This window comes from Triticum dicoccoides, chromosome 3B (assembly GCF_002162155.2).
Source record: "Triticum dicoccoides isolate Atlit2015 ecotype Zavitan chromosome 3B, WEW_v2.0, whole genome shotgun sequence".
Lineage (NCBI taxonomy): Eukaryota > Viridiplantae > Streptophyta > Magnoliopsida > Poales > Poaceae > Triticum > Triticum dicoccoides.
The window spans coordinates 471917897-471937298 of NC_041385.1; the positions used below are offsets into that span (position 1 = coordinate 471917897).

At 45.8% G+C, this 19402-nt stretch overlaps 1 protein-coding gene across 1 annotated transcript; it reads right to left on the reverse strand.

Moving 5' to 3' along the window:
- Positions 1–1270: 1270 nt before the first annotated feature.
- On the reverse strand, positions 1271–5600 carry LOC119276593. Its single transcript, XM_037557712.1, has 2 exons — positions 4185–5600; positions 1271–1580 (listed from the first exon to the last, which is right to left on the reverse strand). The coding sequence occupies exons 1-2, from the start codon at positions 5501–5503 to the stop codon at positions 1526–1528; spliced, it is 1374 nt and encodes a 457-aa protein (XP_037413609.1). The 5' UTR covers positions 5504–5600; the 3' UTR covers positions 1271–1525.
- Positions 5601–19402: the final 13802 nt, after the last annotated feature.

Consider the following 19402-nt stretch of genomic DNA (forward strand, 5'->3'; position numbering starts at 1 on the left):
TGGACATCTGCGCAGCTCTCAGCAAACAAAACAAATCAGGTCAGAACAGTGTGTGAACAGTAATATTTTTTTACAGAGCCTGAATTTGTCTTTTTTGCTGTCTTTTTTGCTGAGAGTTTCTCAGATGTCCAAATGAGTTGAAACTTGGAACGCGCCTCACGTATAAACTTATCTACCACACAAAAAAATTGAATTTTTTGAAAAAATTTAATATTTATTTTGATTTTTTTTTGTTAGGGTAGATGCAGATGAGCTCGGAAGCAGAAACGCCGCACTCGTTGCAGGCGTCTCATCCAGGAGCTGGCGGACGCAGCTTGGTTTGGGCCGACCCGGTTACACGGGTTGGGCGGCTGCCCGCTCGTTGTGCGCTCGTTTTACGGTTGTCTGGTCAACTGTTCACCTCACTAAAAAGAAAAAGGTCAACGGTTCACCATTTGAACGTTGATTTTTTCAAGAGAAAAAATGATTTTAGTTTGCAAAAATCGGAAATTTTCGTGAATTCAAAAATGTTAACTGATTATGAAAACGTTCATCAAATTTCAGAAAAAGGTTTTGGAAAAAAGTTCACCGAGTTTGAAAAAAATCATAAAATATGGTGGGGGGGAGTCAATGATTTGAAAAAAACTTCATTGAATTTGAAAAAATATCATCAAATTTAGGAAAAAGTTTACTGAATTTGAAAAAAAATCCTTCTGAAAAAGGTTCACTGATTTTGAAAAAAGTTCATCGAATTTGGGAAAAAAAATGTCATTGATTTGAGGGTCCAAACCGTCAAGCGGACCAATACAGGCTCATGTTGAATGGCTTCGAATGTCCAGACATATGCAAGTGATTTGAGAGTCAACTTTGAAGATGTCCTGACTATTAGAGCAAGATACGAAATATCTACTTGCAGAGGTTAAATCATCTAAACATTGACTATAAAAAGCAGAAGACCCATAAACAAATTATTATCCAATTAAATTAAAATTCCAACAAGCGCTCTGCTCTTCATCAAAGGAGTACTAACATTAGCAATTTTGTTCGCACTATCTCTTTCTGACTGTATTGAGTATTCTTGTCATACAACACCCAGTTTCAGGAACTTGCAAGTTCTCTTCCATTCCATGCAACTCCCTGTGTTTCAGATTCTAGACTTGTCCCAAGTCAAACATTTCTATCTTTAGCCATCAATTCCTAGAAATTTGTACAGTATAATGACTGAGCATAATTGTGATGGTGAATCTAAAAATATAAATCCTATAATCTTGAACTATAGAGTGAATTTGTGACAGCAATTACCCCATTTAATAGGAATTCCTCCTGTTTACTCTCTTTAGTCTAACTCTAATATCTGACGAATGGTACAAATATAGGGACAGTACTGAACGCATTCACCAGTTAACATTTCCCATTTAGTGAAACATTTGCCAGTTTATTCAGTTCTATTTGGTAGGACTCGTTCATCAGGTCTACATGGCCATGCGCGACTTCAACAATCCTAGCTGCTTCTACTACGATCTTTGTTGTAGCTACTGTCCTTGCTTCATCGATCGCTTGGCTGAAACCTGAAGAGAGAAGCTAGCGCATGCACGCTTGTCCTGTACATGCATGGCACACAGAAATTTTATGCTGCGTACTAGTACTAGAACAAAAACAATAATTACGAAAAATACAACCAAAATACTCTACTTAAGTGGACTACTACTACTAGTGCCCTATTATGCTCTGGCTAGCTCTCGTGTTTAATTCTGTCTGGCTAGCAGAAGGTGAGAACATTGTGGCAGCAACAGTTGTGCCACAAAGGTGCAGATGAGGACCTGAGAAGGTAGTCGGATATTAAATATGCCAGGGCAAAATATGTTTCTGATATTGCAAGCCACGTAGAGCTGATAACTCGGTGCAACCTTACAGAATGGGTCAAGTTTAAAAGGGGGTGAAAGCTGACACAACTTTTACTAAATGGGATAAGTGCGAAGAATTTCTGCTAAATGGGCCAATTGTTAAACTAGGGGTTGAAAAATGGAGTTCACACTAAACTATACGCATTTCTAGAAACCGGTAGTTATTAAAGATAGAAAGAAAGGTTTGACTTTGGACAAAACTAGAATGACAACTAATATGAAGAAGAGGGAGACCCTAAATGTACTGCAATTTTTACAGGGGCCACGGATCCACTGCAATATTTCCCCTCAAATAAGCCAACCATAGTGATTGCCGATTTTGTCCCAATACAACTCTCCCTAACAAATGGGCCACGCCTGCCAGTGGGTCATTTTTTTTTCCTCTCTCTCATTTGCATCTTTTCGGCAAGGCTGCGGTGGCAGGTGGCGGCGGTGCGGATGTCCAGCGACGGCAGCACGGAAGTCCGGCGGCAGCGGTGGTGTTCCAGCAGGCGGCAGTGGTCCAGTGGCGCGGCGGTCAATGGAGGCGGCGCACTGACATGGCAAGCATTGAAAATTTATGGGGAGGGTTGCAACTCTCCACTATCTGAGGAGATAATTTTTTGGGTTTAGGGAGACTGTTGAAGCAGGTTTTTTGCCTCAACTCTCCCTATACGTGCAATTTCTTGGGAATAGGGAGTAGTTTGCTGAAGATGATATAAGTGTACTACTACTAGTGCACTATTATGCGCTAGCTAGCTCTGGCATTTAGCTGTGTCTCGCTAGCAAATGGTGGGAACATTGTGGCTGCAACAGTTGCCGCACAACGGTGCAGACGAGGACCTGAGAAGGTAGTCGGAGATTAAATATGCTTCTGATATGGCAAGCCACGTAGACCTGATGACTCGGCCCTCCTTACAGAATGGGTAATGTTTAAAAGGAGGTGAAAGCTGGCACAACTTTTACTAAATGGGGCAAGTGGGAAGAATTTCTGCTAAATGGGCCAATTGTTAAACTAGGGGGTGAAAAATGGAGTTACACTAAACTATGCGCATTTCTAGAAATCGGTAGTTACAGATAGAAAGAAAGGTTTGTCTTTGAACAAAACTAGAATTACAACTAATATGAGGTACAGGGATCTAAATGTACTGCCATTTTTACAGGAGCCATGGAGCCACTGCAACATTTCCCCTCAAATAAGCCAACCATAGGGATTGCCCATTTTGTCCAGCGAAAAACAGCTGGGTTAGGCTTACACTTTGCTTATTTTGTGTGCGATGGAAACTTTTCGGTTCCCACAAAAGAAATAAACATTTAATACAAAAGCAAGATTATCTACCAAACAGCTGTGCACAACAAAAGAAAACACTGCTTAATTCGTGCAGATAGTGCATCTTATCGTTCTGACAATGGCCCAGGAAATAGTATGGCACGAAAGACGCAATGCATGAAAGCAGAATCCTGGGTATGAGATAGCCTACCAATGGTGTGCAATATTTTCCCCTCAAATAAGCCAACTATAGGATTATTTTATTTCCTTGGTGCACATTTGCACCGTTTGAACAATGGCTGTGGAATTATTTTTAATAGGGGTTAGTTACACCACATGGCGTGCAAGATACAGCACATGGCGCACTAATGAAATCATTCATGTGCAACACACCATAAGCAAGCAGAAACTTTGGTTAGGGAACAATGCGGTGAATTATTTTTAATAGGGGTTAGTTACACCACATGGCGTGCAAGATACAGCACATGGCGCACTAATGAAATCATTCATGTGCAACACACCATAAGCAAGCAGAAACTTTGGTTAGGGAACAATGCGGTGAAGTTAAGCTGGACACTGTCTTTACTTTTGTTATTTTGTCTGTTGAATGAAGCCTTTTTTATACATCTAATCAAACAGAAACCACGGAATTTAAATGTGGTGACAGGGAAGCAGTAAGTGCTGAATTTATGGACAGAAAAGTAAATGCTAGCGAGATAAATGCAGGCACAATGTTCACCGTCCTCAAACAAATACAGTAGTTATTTTGAAACAACAAATCAGGTAGATCTAAAGAATACTAGCTGGTAGCTGCACATGATCAAATGAAATAATAAATAATGAAAACCAGAATTGTAATGAAAGATGGAACACATTCTTTTGTGATATTAACTTGCACAGCATAATAAAAGCATAGATGTAACAAATCTACATCCACTCAGTACAAGTACCCAAAGTACTCTCTGCTGCCAGTACAAGTTGGTTTACCTCTGATACTTCAGTTTGTAAATCATTTTGCTACGAAAGGATATGAAAGCTCTTAACGAAATTACCTGGTTGATGAGAAAATGCCCAGATGCTTGGAGATCCCACTGGGAAAGTAGGTGAAACAATGACCCAGGGGTCTTCCAGAGCCGCCAAAACTAGCCACGCCTTTTACAGCCTTGTTCCTCATATCAAGAGCAATCACACAGGCCTTATCCCCACGGGTATCAGGCATGTGCATAAGGTAAACAACATCACCGTCATGCAAGCTAAGAGCAGGATAGCCTAGACAAGTTCTCTTGAGGTTTGGCTTGGTATCATCACCACGCTCCTGCAGATTAGGTAGTAGCATTTGGGCATACACAGGGTTATCCAATGGTACATCATCTGGGCATCTGATAGTGCAGTCCTCCTCCCAGTTGCTGCTATCAGAAGTGGAACCAATGCTTGAAATTTTTAATTTTTTTGTTGCAGCAATCCAACCTTGAGATATCGGGGAGCTTCCAGTGTCTGAGCCCGGTCTGACGTTATTGTGCATCTCAAAATACTTGATGTAACCTTGGAGAACAGTGATGTTCTGAACATACAACGGATAACCAATGAGCGGATCGGGCGACAGCGGCGAAGGTAGCGGGATGTAGCGAAGACTCTGGTTGCTGTCAAGGAGGAGAAGGTCACAGATGATAATGCCCCGCCCGAGGTCGACCCAACCCACTGAACCAAGCTCCCCTCCAATGGTGATCCCCTTGTTGGGAGACTGGAACTCAAAATCCTTGGGCGAATCAAGAAGCATCAACTTGGTGCTCCATGCCTTTGTCTTGGAGTTGTACAGGTGGAGATTAAAGTGCCCGTCGGTGTACTCCCGCTCAATGAAGGCCCTGCGGAGCACGGCGATGAAGAACATCTCTTGGTCGTGGCAGTGCAGTAAGGCAACCTCTTGGTCGTAGATCCTGAAGTAGGGGGCACAGTGGACGAGCTTGACCGACGGCGGCGTCTTCTTGGTGCCGGCCTGGTAGACGAAGTAGCGAATGTTCTTGGTGTACACGTGCTGGCGCTCGGGGCAGATGGTGATGCGGAGCAGGACGAGGCCATCCTCCGTATAGGAGATCTTGGGCATGTCAGCGAATGCATCGGGCTTCAGATCTGGGCAGTGGACGGTGAAGCAGGAGACGCGCGGCGGGGCAGCCGGCCAGAAGGTGACCAGGATGCGCTTGCCCTTCTTCTTGGTCCTGCTCCTGCGGCCACGGGCGGTGGTGGCGTTGGTGCGGTCGTTGAGGTAGCCGAAGGAGTCGATGAGGATGGTCTCCGGGAGAGGAGAATCCGGATCCTCGGGGTGGATAGGCGGAGGGATCTGGAGTAGCCGGAGTTGGTGGTCATCCATCACCATGGCAACCGAGGAGGTCGATGCGGAGGTGGCGGCCGGAGGAGGAATGGGAGTGGAACCCTAACGCAGGGAGGAGAGATGAATCTATGGATGGGCTCGCTGGCACACACTGAACGAGTCGATATTTTATCTCGGGGACTCCGACGCACAGAAGAGGAGGTAACGACTGGGCCGGCCCGACTCTGTAGCGCTCATTGTTGCATCATTCTCAAAAACAAAAAGCTCATTGTTGCATTCTCTATACAAGAGGTCATTGTTGCATTCTATAAAAAAAGGTCAATTGTAGCAACCTTTTTGAAACAAATCTAAATTTTCTCGAAATATGAATATATTTTATTGTAAAAGAAAATATTTATTGAAAATGCGAACAACTTTTCAAATTTCTGAAAAATGAACTTACAATTTTCTAAAAAAAATTGAATCATATAAAAACAATTTTTTAAATGCGTTTTTACTGTGAACAAATTCTGAAAATACGGATTTCGTAAATTCCAAAAAAAAAATTGAAAACACACAAAAAATCTGCTTTTTTAATCTAAAAGCATTTTCTAAAAATTCCAAACATTTTTAAAAAAGGTAACCTTTTTTGAAACATAGAAAAGAAAAAGGAAACAAAAAAGGGACACAGACCGATCAGGGGCCTTGTAGAAGGTTTCGAAAATCGGAACCAACATTCAATTTATCTAGCGTTAAATTGGTCGGCCAACTCGGTCGCTCATGTGCCAATAGGCGACTATTTGAGGCATGTTAGTCAAATACTAGTAAACACCATTTATCTCTGCTCTTATAAAAACAAGGGTCATTTACATTTCAGTCCCTAACTCGAACCCACTACTCAGATTTATCCCTAATTTTGAAGCGTGTTCAAATTTGCCCCTCTGTCGTTAGGTGCCTTTATAAAAATATCCTTCTGCGTCATTTCCGTTTAGTCAGAGGCCTTTGACCATCAATAGGACGTTTTCTAGACATATTTGCCCTTCTATGCATATGTAACTTACATGTGGACCTGCCCAAAGTTAAAAAAAACTCATTATCTCATCCCCTCTCTCTAACTTATAGATGGACCCCAACAAACATAAAAATACGCACACTCTCCCCCCCCCCCTCTCTCTCTCTCTGACATGTGGGCCATGGGACCCACTGCCGGGGTCAACACCGGTCCACACGTCCCCAAACGCTTGCCCGGCTGGCTGCGCTCGCCGGCGGCTCGGTGACATGGCTATAGACGGTCGTGGGAGGAGAGCGCGAGGTGGGCAGTATAGCTGTGTGAGGCACTCCTTGCACACCAATTCATCTTGACGGGCATGACACTCGTAGGTAGGTGGGCGCGCGCACACGACCGAGCCAACCGAGGTCAGTCAGGGCGGCCGGCTTTGGGCAGGGCGGGGTCGTGCAGTGGAAGAGGGGAGTAGATCCACAAGATTTCAGCGACGAGGACACTGAGGTCGGGGAGGTCAACGGTGGCTCGGGGCGGACGAATTTAGGAGCTCAAAAGCACATCCATGGCGGAGATCAAAGTCCCGTCCATCGTCTACAGGCGGCCCCGGGCCTAATTCACTGGGCAGGGCAGAGGAGAGGCGGCCAGAGGGGCACATGGCCATGCTCTTGGGTCTTGATCTAGCCTTCGACCAAGACAGCTAGCATCGGCGTCCTCCGCAGAATGTCTCAGGCGCTCCCCGTGCATGGCGTCGTAGTCCGCCGCCATCCGCCTCGACCACCACCTGCAAATCCTTCGACAAACCACCCCGAGCTCGTCCCCTTGGTCTTCACATGCAGGCGCGCCGCCCCTCATCGGCGACGACCACCTGTCGAGCCTCGCCTTGCTTTGGAGCGCGTGGACTGGTGTGGACAGTGCAAGTGGGTCCTTGGCACACATGTCAAGGAGAGAGAGGTTATGAGAGAGGGAGAGTTTTTTATGTTATAAGTGAGGGAGAGTGAATAAGACAGATTTTTCTCTCTTTTTCCTAGGGTAGGACCCACATGTAAGTGGCAAGTGAATAGAGGGGCAAATATGTCCAGGAAACGCCCCATTGACGGTCAAAGGACTTTGACCGAGCGGATACGGCACGGAGGGGCATTTCTGTAAGGGCACATAACGACACAGGGGCAAATTTGAGAATGCTTCGAAATTAGGGGTAAATTTGTGTAGTGGGTTCGAGGTAGGGGCACGAATGTAAATGTCCCTAAAAATAATGTTGGGGTGTAATTGGTTTTGTTCCCTGCATCAATTTCGGACCTCCTACATACATGCTCTAAACCAGGTTCTACACTTTGTTTGATTGCCCACAAAGCCCCACACTACATGGCAGCACAAACGGAAGCACGGCATTTGGTTGCGGGTATGTGCTCCTCATATGCAATGTGTCATTGTTTTGGTTATGTGTTGCCTAAAGTGTAGTGTGGTAACCTGTTAATCTAATGGTGAGGTTACTAGCATATACATTAGTCCTATAAATGATGTTGAAGTACCCGCCTCCGAGGGGCCTCACGACGCGAGAGTGCCAACCATGCCGTTTGTTGCGCCCGGGCCTCACACGATTGGCTGCTTGGTGCGTTTCGCGTGTTTCGATCTCAAAGGCCGCCTCACACCTGGACAATTTTCCTCGAGGTCCATAACACGTGGCCCGCGGGTGTGGCCAGGGCCACCCTCCTGCGGTGTTTCCGATCGCGCTTATGTGCACTCTCTCACCCGCTGCTTTGCACGCGACGGTTGAGACAGGTTTGGCTGTCAGCATTTCCATGCGTCGGGTGGAACCGAATGGCATGCAAACAAACGGGGGAGGGTGTTTCCTTCATTAGGTGGTGGGGGCTCATAGGGGCACTACTTCAAATGCGTAGGGTCTTGTCTATCCGGCCTCTTGCCCACATGGTCGATGATGGCCTCTAGCCCACATTTTTAAAATGAAGCCTTTTTATATATCTCCTCAAATAGAAACCATGGAATTTAAATGCCTAGATGCTTGGAGATCACACTCTCAAGGCAGGTGAAACAATGACCGAGGGGTTTTGCAGAGGCAAAATTAGCCACGCCTTTTACAGGCTTGTACTCTTGTTCCTCATATCAAGAGCAATCACACATGCCTTGTCCTCACAGGGATCACGTGTGTGCATGAGGTGCATGACGTAAACAACATCACCGTCATGCAAGCTAGGAGTAGGATATGTAGAATATTTGAATTGCACGATATATTGCTCTTTGTGCATAGGCACGTATATATGATGTACAAAGGTGGGCCACGGACCTCAACTATACAAGGAACTAGGAGGCATGAACAACACCGGTCCACGGGTTGTAGCCGGAGGCCCACGAAGGGGGCACATGGAACTGTTGTTGTTGCTCCTGCTGCTGACGGAGCTGGCCGGCGCCCTGCGGCTGCTGCTGCTGACCGCCATGGAGGCCCCCACTGCGCTGGCCCCTGCGGTGCCTTTCGGCGGGAGGGACGGGCGGCCCATAGGGCAGCGGGAGCAGCCCCGGCTGCTGGGTGGGTACTGTTGGGGAACGTAGCAGAAATTCAAAATTTTCCTACGTGTCACCAAGATCTATCTATGGAGAAACGAGCAACGAGGGGAAGGAGAGTGCATCTACATACCCTTGTAGAACGCTAAGCGGAAGCGTTCAAGAGAACGGGGTTGAAGGAGTCGTACTCGTCGTGATCCAAATCACCGGAGATCCTAGTGGCGAACGGACGGCACCTCCGCGTTCAACACACGTACAGCCCGGTGACGTCTCCCATGCCTTGATCCAGCAAGGAGAGAGGGAGAGGTTGAGGAAGACTCCGTCCAGCAGCAGCACAACGGCGTGGTGGTGGTGGAGGAGCGTGGCAATCCTGCAGGGCTTCGCCAAGCACCGCGGGAGAGGAGAAGGGAGAGAGGTAGGGTTGCGCCAAGGAGAGGTCAAACTCATGTGTCGGCAGCCCTCAAGACCTCAACTAGGGAGGGGGTGCGCCCCCTCTAGGGTTTCCACCCCAAGGGGTGCGGCTGCCCCCAATCCCATCTAGGGTGGCGGCCAAGGGGGCGACAGGGGAAACTTGCCCCCCAAGTTAGGTGGGTGCGCCCCCTCCCCCAACCCTAGGCGCCTTGGGCCCTTGTGGGGGGGCGCACCAGCCCACCTGGGGCTGGTCCCCTCCCACACTTGGCCCATGCAGCCCTCCGGGGCCGGTGGCCCCACTTGGTGGACCCCCGGGACCCTCCCGGTGGTCCCGGTACATTACCGATAAAACCCGAAACTTTTTCCGTGACCAAAACAGGACTTCCCATATATAAATCTTTACCTCCGGACTATTCCGGAACTCCTCGTGACGTCCGGGATCTCATCCAGGACTCCGAACAACATTCGGTAACCACATACAAACTTCCTTTATAACCCTAGCGTCATCGAACCTTAAGTGTGTAGACCCTACGGGTTCGGGAACCATGCAGACATGACCGAGACGTTCTCCGGTCAACAAACAACAGCGGGATCTGGATACCCATGTTGGCTCCCACACGTTCCACGATGATCTCATCGGATGAACCACGATGTCAAGGACTCAATCAATCCCGTATACAATTCCCTTTGTCTAGCGGTATTGTACTTGCCCGAGATTCGATCGTCGGTATGCCGATACCTTGTTCAATCTCGTTACCGGCAAGTCTCTTTACTCGTTCCGTAACACATCATCCCGTGATCAACCCCTTGGTCACATTGTGCACATTATGATGATGTCCTACCGAGTGGGCCCAAATATACCTCTCCGTTAACCGGAGTGACAAATCCCAGTCTCGATTCTTGCCAACCCAACAGACACTTTCGGAGATACCTGTAGTGCACCTTTATAGCCACCCAGTTACGTTGTGACGTTTGGTACACCCAAAGCATTCCTACGGTATCCGGGAGTTGCACAATCTCATGGTCTAAGGAAATGATACTTGACATTAGAAAAGCTTTAGCATACGAACTACGATCTTTGTGCTAGGCTTAGGATTGGGTCTTGTCCATCACATCATTCTCCTAATGATGTGATCCCGTTATCAACGACATCCAATGTCCATGGTCAGGAAACCGTAACCATCTGTTGATCAACGAGCTAGTCAACTAGAGGCTTACTAGGGACATGGTGTTATCTATGTACCCACACATGTATTTGAGTTTCCTATCAATACAATTATAGCATTGATAATAAACGATTATCATGAACAAGGAAATATAATAATAATAACTAATTTATCATTGCCTCTAGGGCATATTTCCAACAGTCTCCCACTTGCACTAGAGTCAATAATCTAGTTCACATCGCCATGTGGTCAACACTCACAGGTCACATCGTCATGTGACCAACATCCAAAGAGTTTACCAGTGTCACTAAACTAGTTCACATCACCATGTGATTAAGACTCAATGAGTTCTGGGGTTTGATCATGTTTTGCTTGTGAGAGAGGTTTTAGTCAACGGGTCTGCAACATTCAAATCCGTATGTATTTCGCAATTCTCTATGTCATATTGTAAATGTTGCTTCCACGCTCCACTTGGAGCTATTCCAAATGGTTGCTCCACTATACGTATCCGGTTTTCTACTCAGAGTCATTCGGATAGGTGTTAAAGCTTGCATCGACATAACCCTTTACGCCGAACTCTTTATCACCTCCATAATCGAGAAACATGTCCTTTATTTACTCCAAGGACATTTTTTGACTACTGTCCAATGATCCTCATTCATGGATCATTCGCGTACCCCTTGACTGATTCATGGCAAGGCACACTTCGGGTGCGGTACACAGCATAACATACTATAGAGCCTACGTCTGAAGCATAGGGGACGACCTTCGTCCTTTCTCTCTCTTCTGCCATGGTCGAGCTTTAACTCTTAACTTCATACCTTACAACTCAGGCAAGAACTCCTTCTTTGACTGATCCATCTTGAACACCTTCAAGATTATGTCAAGGTATGTGCTCATTTGAAAGTACCATTTAGCGTTTTTGATCTATCCTCATAGATCTTGATGCTCAATGTTCAAGCAGCTTATTCCAGGTTTTCTATTGAAAAACACTTTTCAAACAACCCTATATGCTTTCTAGAAATTCTACATCATTTTTGATCAACAATATGTCAACAACATATACTCATCAGAAATTCTATAGTGCTCCCACTCACTTCTTTGGAAATACAAGTTTCTCACAAACTTTGTATAAACCCAAAATATTTGATCATCTCATCAAAGCGTACATTCCAACTCCGAGATGCTTACTCCAGTCCTTAGAAGGATTGCTGGAGCTTTGCACACTTGTTAGCATCTTTCAGGATTGACAAAACCTTCTAGTTGTATCACATACAATCTTTCCTCAAGTATTACGTCAAGGAAACAATGTTTTGACATCCTATCTGCAAGATTTCATAAATCATGCAGTAATTGCTAATACAATTCCAACAGACTCTTAGCATCGCTACGAGTGAGAAAGTCTCGTCGTAGTCAATTCCTTGAACTTGTCGGAAAACATCTTAACGACAAGTCGAGCTTTCTTAATGGCGATACTTACCATCATTGTCTGTCTTCCTTTTAAAATCCATCTGTAGCCAACGGCCTTACGACCATCAAGTATTTCTTCCAAAGTCATGGATCCTCTCTCGGATTTTATGGCCTCGAGCCATTCGTCGGAATCCGGGCCCACCATCGCTTCTCCATAGCTCGTAGGTTCATTGTTGTCTAGCAACATGACCTCTAAGACAGGATTGCGTACCACTCTTAAGTAGTACGCGTCCTTGTCAACCTACGAGGTCTGGTAGTGACTTGATCCGAAGCATCATGATCACTATCATCAGCTTCCACTTCAATTGGTGTAGGTGCCGCATGAACAACTTCCTGTGCCCTGCTACACACTGGTTGAAGTGATGGTTCAATAACCTCATCAAGTCTCCACCATCCTCCCACTCAATTCTTTCGAGAGAAACTTTTCCTCGAGAAAGGACCCGTTTCTAGAAACAATTACTTTTGCTTCCGGATCTGAGATAGGAGGTATACCCAACTGTTTTGGGTGTCCTATGAAGATGCATTTTTTTATCCGCTTTGGGTTCGAGCTCATCAACCTGAAACTTCTTCACATAAGTGTCGCAGCCCCAAACTTTTAAGAAACGACAACTTAGGTTTCTCCAAACCATAGTTCAAACGGTGTCGTCTCAACGGAATTACGTGGTTCCCTATTAAAGTGAGTGTGGTTGTCTCTAATGCCTAACCCATGAATGATAGTGGTAATTCGATAAGATACATCATGGTACGCACTATATCCAATAGGGTGCAAATATGATGTTCGGACACACCATCACATTATGGTGTTCCAGGCGGTATTAATTGTGAAACAATTTCCACAATGTCTTAATTGCGTGCCAAAGCTCGTAACTCAGATACTCATCTCTATGATCATATCATAGACATTTTATCCTCTTGTCACGATGATCTTCAACTTCACTCTGAAATTACTTGAACCATTCAATAATTCAGACTTGTGTTTCATCAAGTAAATATACTCAGTATCTACTTAAATAATCCGTGAAGTAAGAACATAACGATATTCACTGCATGCCTCAGCACTCATTGGACTGCACACATCAAAATGTGTTACTTCCAACAAGTTGCTATCTTGTTCCATTTTACTGAAAACGAGGCTTTTCAGTCATCTTGCCCATGTGGTATGATTTGCATTTCTCAAGTGATTCAAAATCAAGTGAGTCCAAATGATCCATCTGCATGGAGTTTCTTCATGCGTATACACCAATAGACATGGCTCGCATGTCTCAAACTTTTCAAAAACGAGTGAGTCCAAAGATCCATCAACATGGAGCTTCTTCATGCGTTTTACACCAATATGACTTACATGGAAGTGCCACAAGTAAGTGGTACTATCATTACTATCTTATATCTTTTGGCATGAAAATGTGTATCACTACGATCGAGATTCAATAAACCATTCCTTTTAGGTGCAATACCATTGAAGGTATTATTCAAATAAACAGAGTAACCATTATTCTCCTTAAATGAATAACCGTATTGCCATAGACATAATCCAATCATGTCTATGCTCAATGCAAACACCAAGTAACAATTATTTTAACACCAATCTCGATGGTAGAGGAGCGTGCGATGCTTGATCACATCAACCTTGGAAACACTTCCAACACATATCGTCAGCTCACCTTTAGCTAGTCTCCGTTTATTCCGTAGCTTTTATTTCGAGTTACTAACACTTAGAAACCGAACCGATATCTAATACCCTGGTGCTACTAGGAGTACTAGTAAAGTACACATAAACATAATGTATATCCAATATACTTCTAGCGACCTTGCCAGCCTTCTTATCTACCAAGTATCTAGGGTAATCCTGCTCCAGTGGCTGTTCCCCTTATTACAGAAGCACTTAGTCTCGGGTTTAGGTTCAACCTTGGGTTTCTTCACTGGAGTAGCAGCTGATTTGTCGTTTCATGAAGTATCCCTTCTTGCCCTTGCCCTTCTTGAAACTAGTGGTTTCACCGACGATCAACATTTGATGCTCCTTCTTGATTTCTACTTTCGCGGTGTCAAACATCGTGAATACCTCAAGGATCATCATATCTATCCCTGATATGTTATAGTTCATCACGAAGCTCTAGCAGCTTGGTGGCAATGACTTTGGAGAAACATCACTATCTCATCTGGAAGATCAACTCCCACTCGATTCAAGTGATTGTTGCACTCAGACAATCTGAGCACAAGCTCAATGATTGAGCTTTTCTCCCTTAGTTTGCAGGCTAAGAAAATCGTCGGAGGTCTTATACCTCTTGACGTGGGCACGAGCCTGAAATCCCAATTTCAGCCCTCGAAACATCTCATATGTTCCGCGATGTTTCGAAAAACGTCTTTGGTGCCTCAACTCTAAACCGTTTAACTGAACTATCATGTAGTTATCAAAACGTGTATGTCCGATGTTCGCAACATCCACAGACGACGTTTGGGGTTCTGCACATTGAGCGATGCATTAAGGACATAAGCTTTCTACTGATCGCATAATCGCTACTGTCAACTTTCAACTATATTTTCTCTAGGAACATATCTAAAACAGTAGAACTAAAGCGCGAGCTATGACATAATTTGCAAAGGGCTTTTGACTATGTTCAGGATAATTAAGTTCATCTAATGAACTCCCACTCAGATAGACATCCCTCTAGTCATCTAAGTGATTACACGATCCGAGTCAACTAGGCCGTGTCCGATCATCACGTGAGACGGACTAGTCATCATCGGTGAACATCTTCATGTTGATCGTATCTACTATACGACTCATGCTCGACCTTTCGGTCTCTTGTGTTCCGAGGCCATGTCTGTACATGCTAGGTTCGTCAAGTCAACCTAAGTGTTTCGCGTGTGTAAATCTGGCTTACACCCGTTGTATGTGAACGTTAGAATCTATCACACCCGATCATCACGTGGTGCTTCAAAACGACGAACTTTCGCAATGGTGCACAGTTAGGGGGAACACTTTCTTGAAATTTTAATGAGGGATCATCTTATTTACTACCGTTGTTCTAAGCAAATAAGATGCATAAACATGATAAACATCACATGCAATCAAATAGTGACATGATATGGCCAATATCATTTTGCTCCTTTTGATCTCCATCTTCGGGACTCCATGATCATCATCGTCACCGGCATGACACCATGATCTCCATCATCATGATATCCATCATCGTGTCTTCATGAAGTTGTCTCGCCAACTATTACTTCTACTACTATGGCTACCTGTTAGCAATAAAGTAAAGTAATTACATGGCGTTGTTCAATAACACGCAGGTCATACAATAAATTAAGACAACTCCTATGGCTCCTGCCGGTTGTCATACTCATCGACATGCAAGTCGTGATTCCTATTACAAGAACACGATCAATCTCATACATCACATATCATTCATCAAATTCTTCTTGGCCATATCACATCACATAGCATACCCTGCAAAAACAAGTTAGACGTCCTCTAATTGTTGTTTGCATGTTTTACGTGGCTGCTATGGGTTTCTAGCAAGAACGTTTCTTACCTACGCAAAACCACAACGTGATATGCCAATTGCTATTTACCCTTCATAAGGACCCTTTTCATCGAATCCGTTCCGACTAAAGTGGGAGAGAATGGCACCCGCTAGCCACCTTATGCACCAAGTGCATGTCAGTCGGTGGAACCTGTCTCACGTAAGTGTACGTGTAAGGTCGGTCCGGGCCACTTCATCCCACAATACCGTCGGAACAAGATTGGACTAGTAACGGTAAGCATATTGAACAAAATCAACGCCCACAACTACTTTGTGTTCTACTCGTGCAAAGAATCTACGCAATAGACCTAGCTCATGATGCCACTGTTGGGGAACGTAGCAGAAATTCAAAATTTTCCTACGTGTCACCAAGATCTATCTATGGAGAAACCAACAACGAGGGGAAGGAGAGTGCATCTACATACCCTTGTAGATCGCTAAGCGGAAGCGTTCAAGAGAACGGGGTTGAAGGAGTCGTACTCGTCGTGATCCAAATCACCGAAGATCCTAGTGCCGAACGGACGGCACCTCCGCGTTCAACACACGTACAGCCCGGTGATGTCTTCCATGCCTTTATCTAGCAAGGAGAGAGGGAGAGGTTGAGGAAGACTCCATCCAGCAGCAGCACAACGGCGTGGTGGTGGTGGAGGAGCGTGGCAATCCTGCAGGGCTTCGCCAAGCACCGCGGGAGAGGAGAAGGGAGAGAGGTAGGGCTGCGCCAAGGAGAGGTCAAACTCATGTGTCGGCAGCCCTCAAGACCTCAACTATATATAGGGGAGAGGGAGGGGGTGCGCCCCCTCTAGGGTTTCCGCCCCAATGTCAGGACCCCGATCCTAAGTCACACCGATCTAGCATGTAACACTTCATATCACTTTGCGGCCTCACGCACGGTATTCCCACGGGTGCCACCTTACCTGGCCCGGGACCGTTTGCGCCTTTTGGCTCACGTATATGATAGTGCCGCTAGCATCCATATGACAAAGAACCCGGGCTGACATGGCTAGTCGTGAACCCAAAGTGGCACTAACTTACAGGGACAGGCATACATGACCCAACAACGAACGTGTCGGTCATCAGCGAGTGAATCCGGGCTGTAGCAACTGGGCTAGCAGGATTCCGGTAAACTGGGCTGTAGCGGGCTAACAGGACTCCGGTACTCATCGCGTGACATTTCCCCGAATGGACAGACACAGGAACGAAGAAGGACACATACCGGCCAACCTAAGTGTTCCGGAGCAGTAGCAAGCTACCATGGCTCAGTGGAAACACTAGGAGACATTTCCCGGTAAGAGAGGCTACTAAGGATAAACAACTAGATAGTCAGATCCCACACATACCAAGCATTTCAATATCATACACCCAATATGCTCGATATGTGCAAATACAACATTGCAGCACAACATGACTCTACAACTCAAGTATTTTATTCAAAAGGCTCTGAGGAGCGAGATATTACAAACATGGGTCTCATGACCCAACAATCAGAACATACAGGTCAAGCACATGCGGAAGCTTAACATGTCTGAGTACAGACATCTATAAATGAAAAAGGCTGAGAAGCCTGACTAGCTACAAGATTCTGCCGAGGCACAAGATCGTAGCTGAGGTAACAAGCTAAACATCAAAGTCCAAGCGGAACTACTAGTGAGACTGAAGTCTCTCTGCAAAAACATAAAATAGGCAAACGTGAGTACAAATGTACCCAGCAAGACTTACATCAGAACTATCTACATATGCATCATTATCAACAAAGGGGATGGTGGAGTTTAACTGCAGCAAGCCAACTTTGACTCAGTGGCTAACCTGAACTACGACTGCGAGTAACTCTTTTGAGGTGGCACACACGAGTCCACATATTCACCAACCAATACACCACTATGGATCCGCTCCCGTCTTCCTACGAGAACGCCATCCATAGTACTCACGCTTATCTTGCGCATTTTAACGTATCCACTTTCAATTGTCTATGAACTGTACAGGCAATCCAGAAGTCCTTTTCTGCGGACACGGCTATTCGAATAGATGATGTTAACCCTGCAGGGGTGTACTTCTTCATACATGTTTCCACCACTTAGCGTCTGCACACGACATGTGCTCGGCAGACTTCAAGCGAAAGCCGACGTGGGTGTAGACCACGACCTACCTAAACACTCAAGTCTCTAGTCCAGGTTTATCGCCTATTCGGGTTCCATCCGCGAGGAGATCCGGCCGGAGTTTCGATCACAGCCCCAAACGATGTGTGCAGGGTTCTCGAGACACCAAACGGGCGCCCAGTACACCGTGCCACGTGCCTACCGCATCACAGCCCACCCCTCGGGTCAGCGCTGCCCACGGCCTCCAGCATACTACAAACACCAGAAACTACTTGCAACTCCTGGAGAGAGGACAAGGGTGATTAAGAAGTCGAGCGGGGTCATATTTCAGGGCCCAATGCATGGTAGTAGCTGAATCATGGATCACAAACACAGAACTCAGTTCCTAAGGACGGCTTCAATGATACAACCCACCATGTACTCCTACATGGCCTCTCACCGCTACCTTTACCAAATCGTGTTCACACACTTAGCTCACACACAGTAGGACATGTTCACACACCTCTGATTCATCCCCAATGAATCAGACCTGACTCAACTCTAAGCAGTAGCAGGCATGACAAACCAACATGAATGAGTAGGCACAACAGGGCTCAAACAACTCCTACTCATGCTAGTGGGTTTCATCTATTTACTGTGGCAATGACAGGTCATGCAGAGGATAAAGGGGTTCAACTACCGTAGCAAGTAACAGATGAATCGTTGTTGTCCTAATGCAGTAAAAGAGAGCAGGAGCGAGAGAGTGGGATTGTATCGGAATGAACAAGGGGGTTTTGCTTGCCTGGCACTTCTGAAGATAGCATTGAGTCTTCATCAGTGTCAACGATCACAATGTCGGAACATCGTCTACCGAGAGGGGACAAACATCGACAAACAAAGAAGAAACACAATCAATGCAATGCACAATATGATGCATGATCATGACATGGCAATATGCTGTGGTTTGAGCTAATGCAACTAGCAACAGATTAAATGAAGTTGGTTTGAATACAAGATTCAAATTCAAACTCCATAAGTGAGAGTTTAAATGTCATTTAATTGATTTGACCTAAATAGTTCACAAAAGTTGTTCTAGCATGCATGAAACCAGTGCAGATGGATATATTGGATTTTTCTGATCATTTTTCATATATAACTTGTTTGATTTGGAGCTACGGTTGATTTTCTATGATTTTTAGAAGTTTTGGCTATTTCCTGGAATTTTCAAAATTAAATTAAATACAGAAATTGTTAACTGCGTCAGCATGACAACAGCATTGCGTCAGCAGGTCAACTGTGGCTGACCAGGTCAAACCTGACGTGTGGGGTCCACACGTCAATGACACAGGAATTAATCCCGGTCAAACCCAGCGCTGACTGGGGTTTGACCAGGGGTGGGGCCCACTGTCAGTGACTATAGATTGGTTAGCTGACAGTGATTAGCACTAATCGCGCGGCCACGTCATCACGCCGGAATGTGGCCGGCGGCGACCATCCAGCGCGGCGGAGGCGCGCCGGGATCGTGCTACGGGTGTCGGTTGGGCATGCGGCTTGGCTCTACGGCGAGCTGGATGTGTGCCGCATCCAGTGGTGCAGGTGGCTGGGTGCAGGGAGGCCTGTAACGACGGTGATAACGACAACCGCGGTGACCGGAGCTCGGGAGGTGACGGAGACGGGGCCATAGCGGTCAAATCGAGCAACGGCTTGCACATGCTGAACCCACGGGTGCTCACGAACTCAGAGGATACACGCACGGGACCCGAAGGTCACCGGAGCCGCGCCGGCGATGAGCTCGGGCG

Bases quoted from the DNA above. Each gene is read 5' to 3' on its own strand.
- LOC119276593 (XM_037557712.1), bottom strand. From the start codon at position 5,503: ATGGTGATGGATGACCACCAACTCCGGCTACTCCAGATCCCTCCGCCT. The intron at 1,581-4,184 runs GTAATTTCGTTA...ATGCATGTACAG, and splicing joins GGCATTTTCTCATCAACCAG to GACAAGCGTGCATGCGCTAG.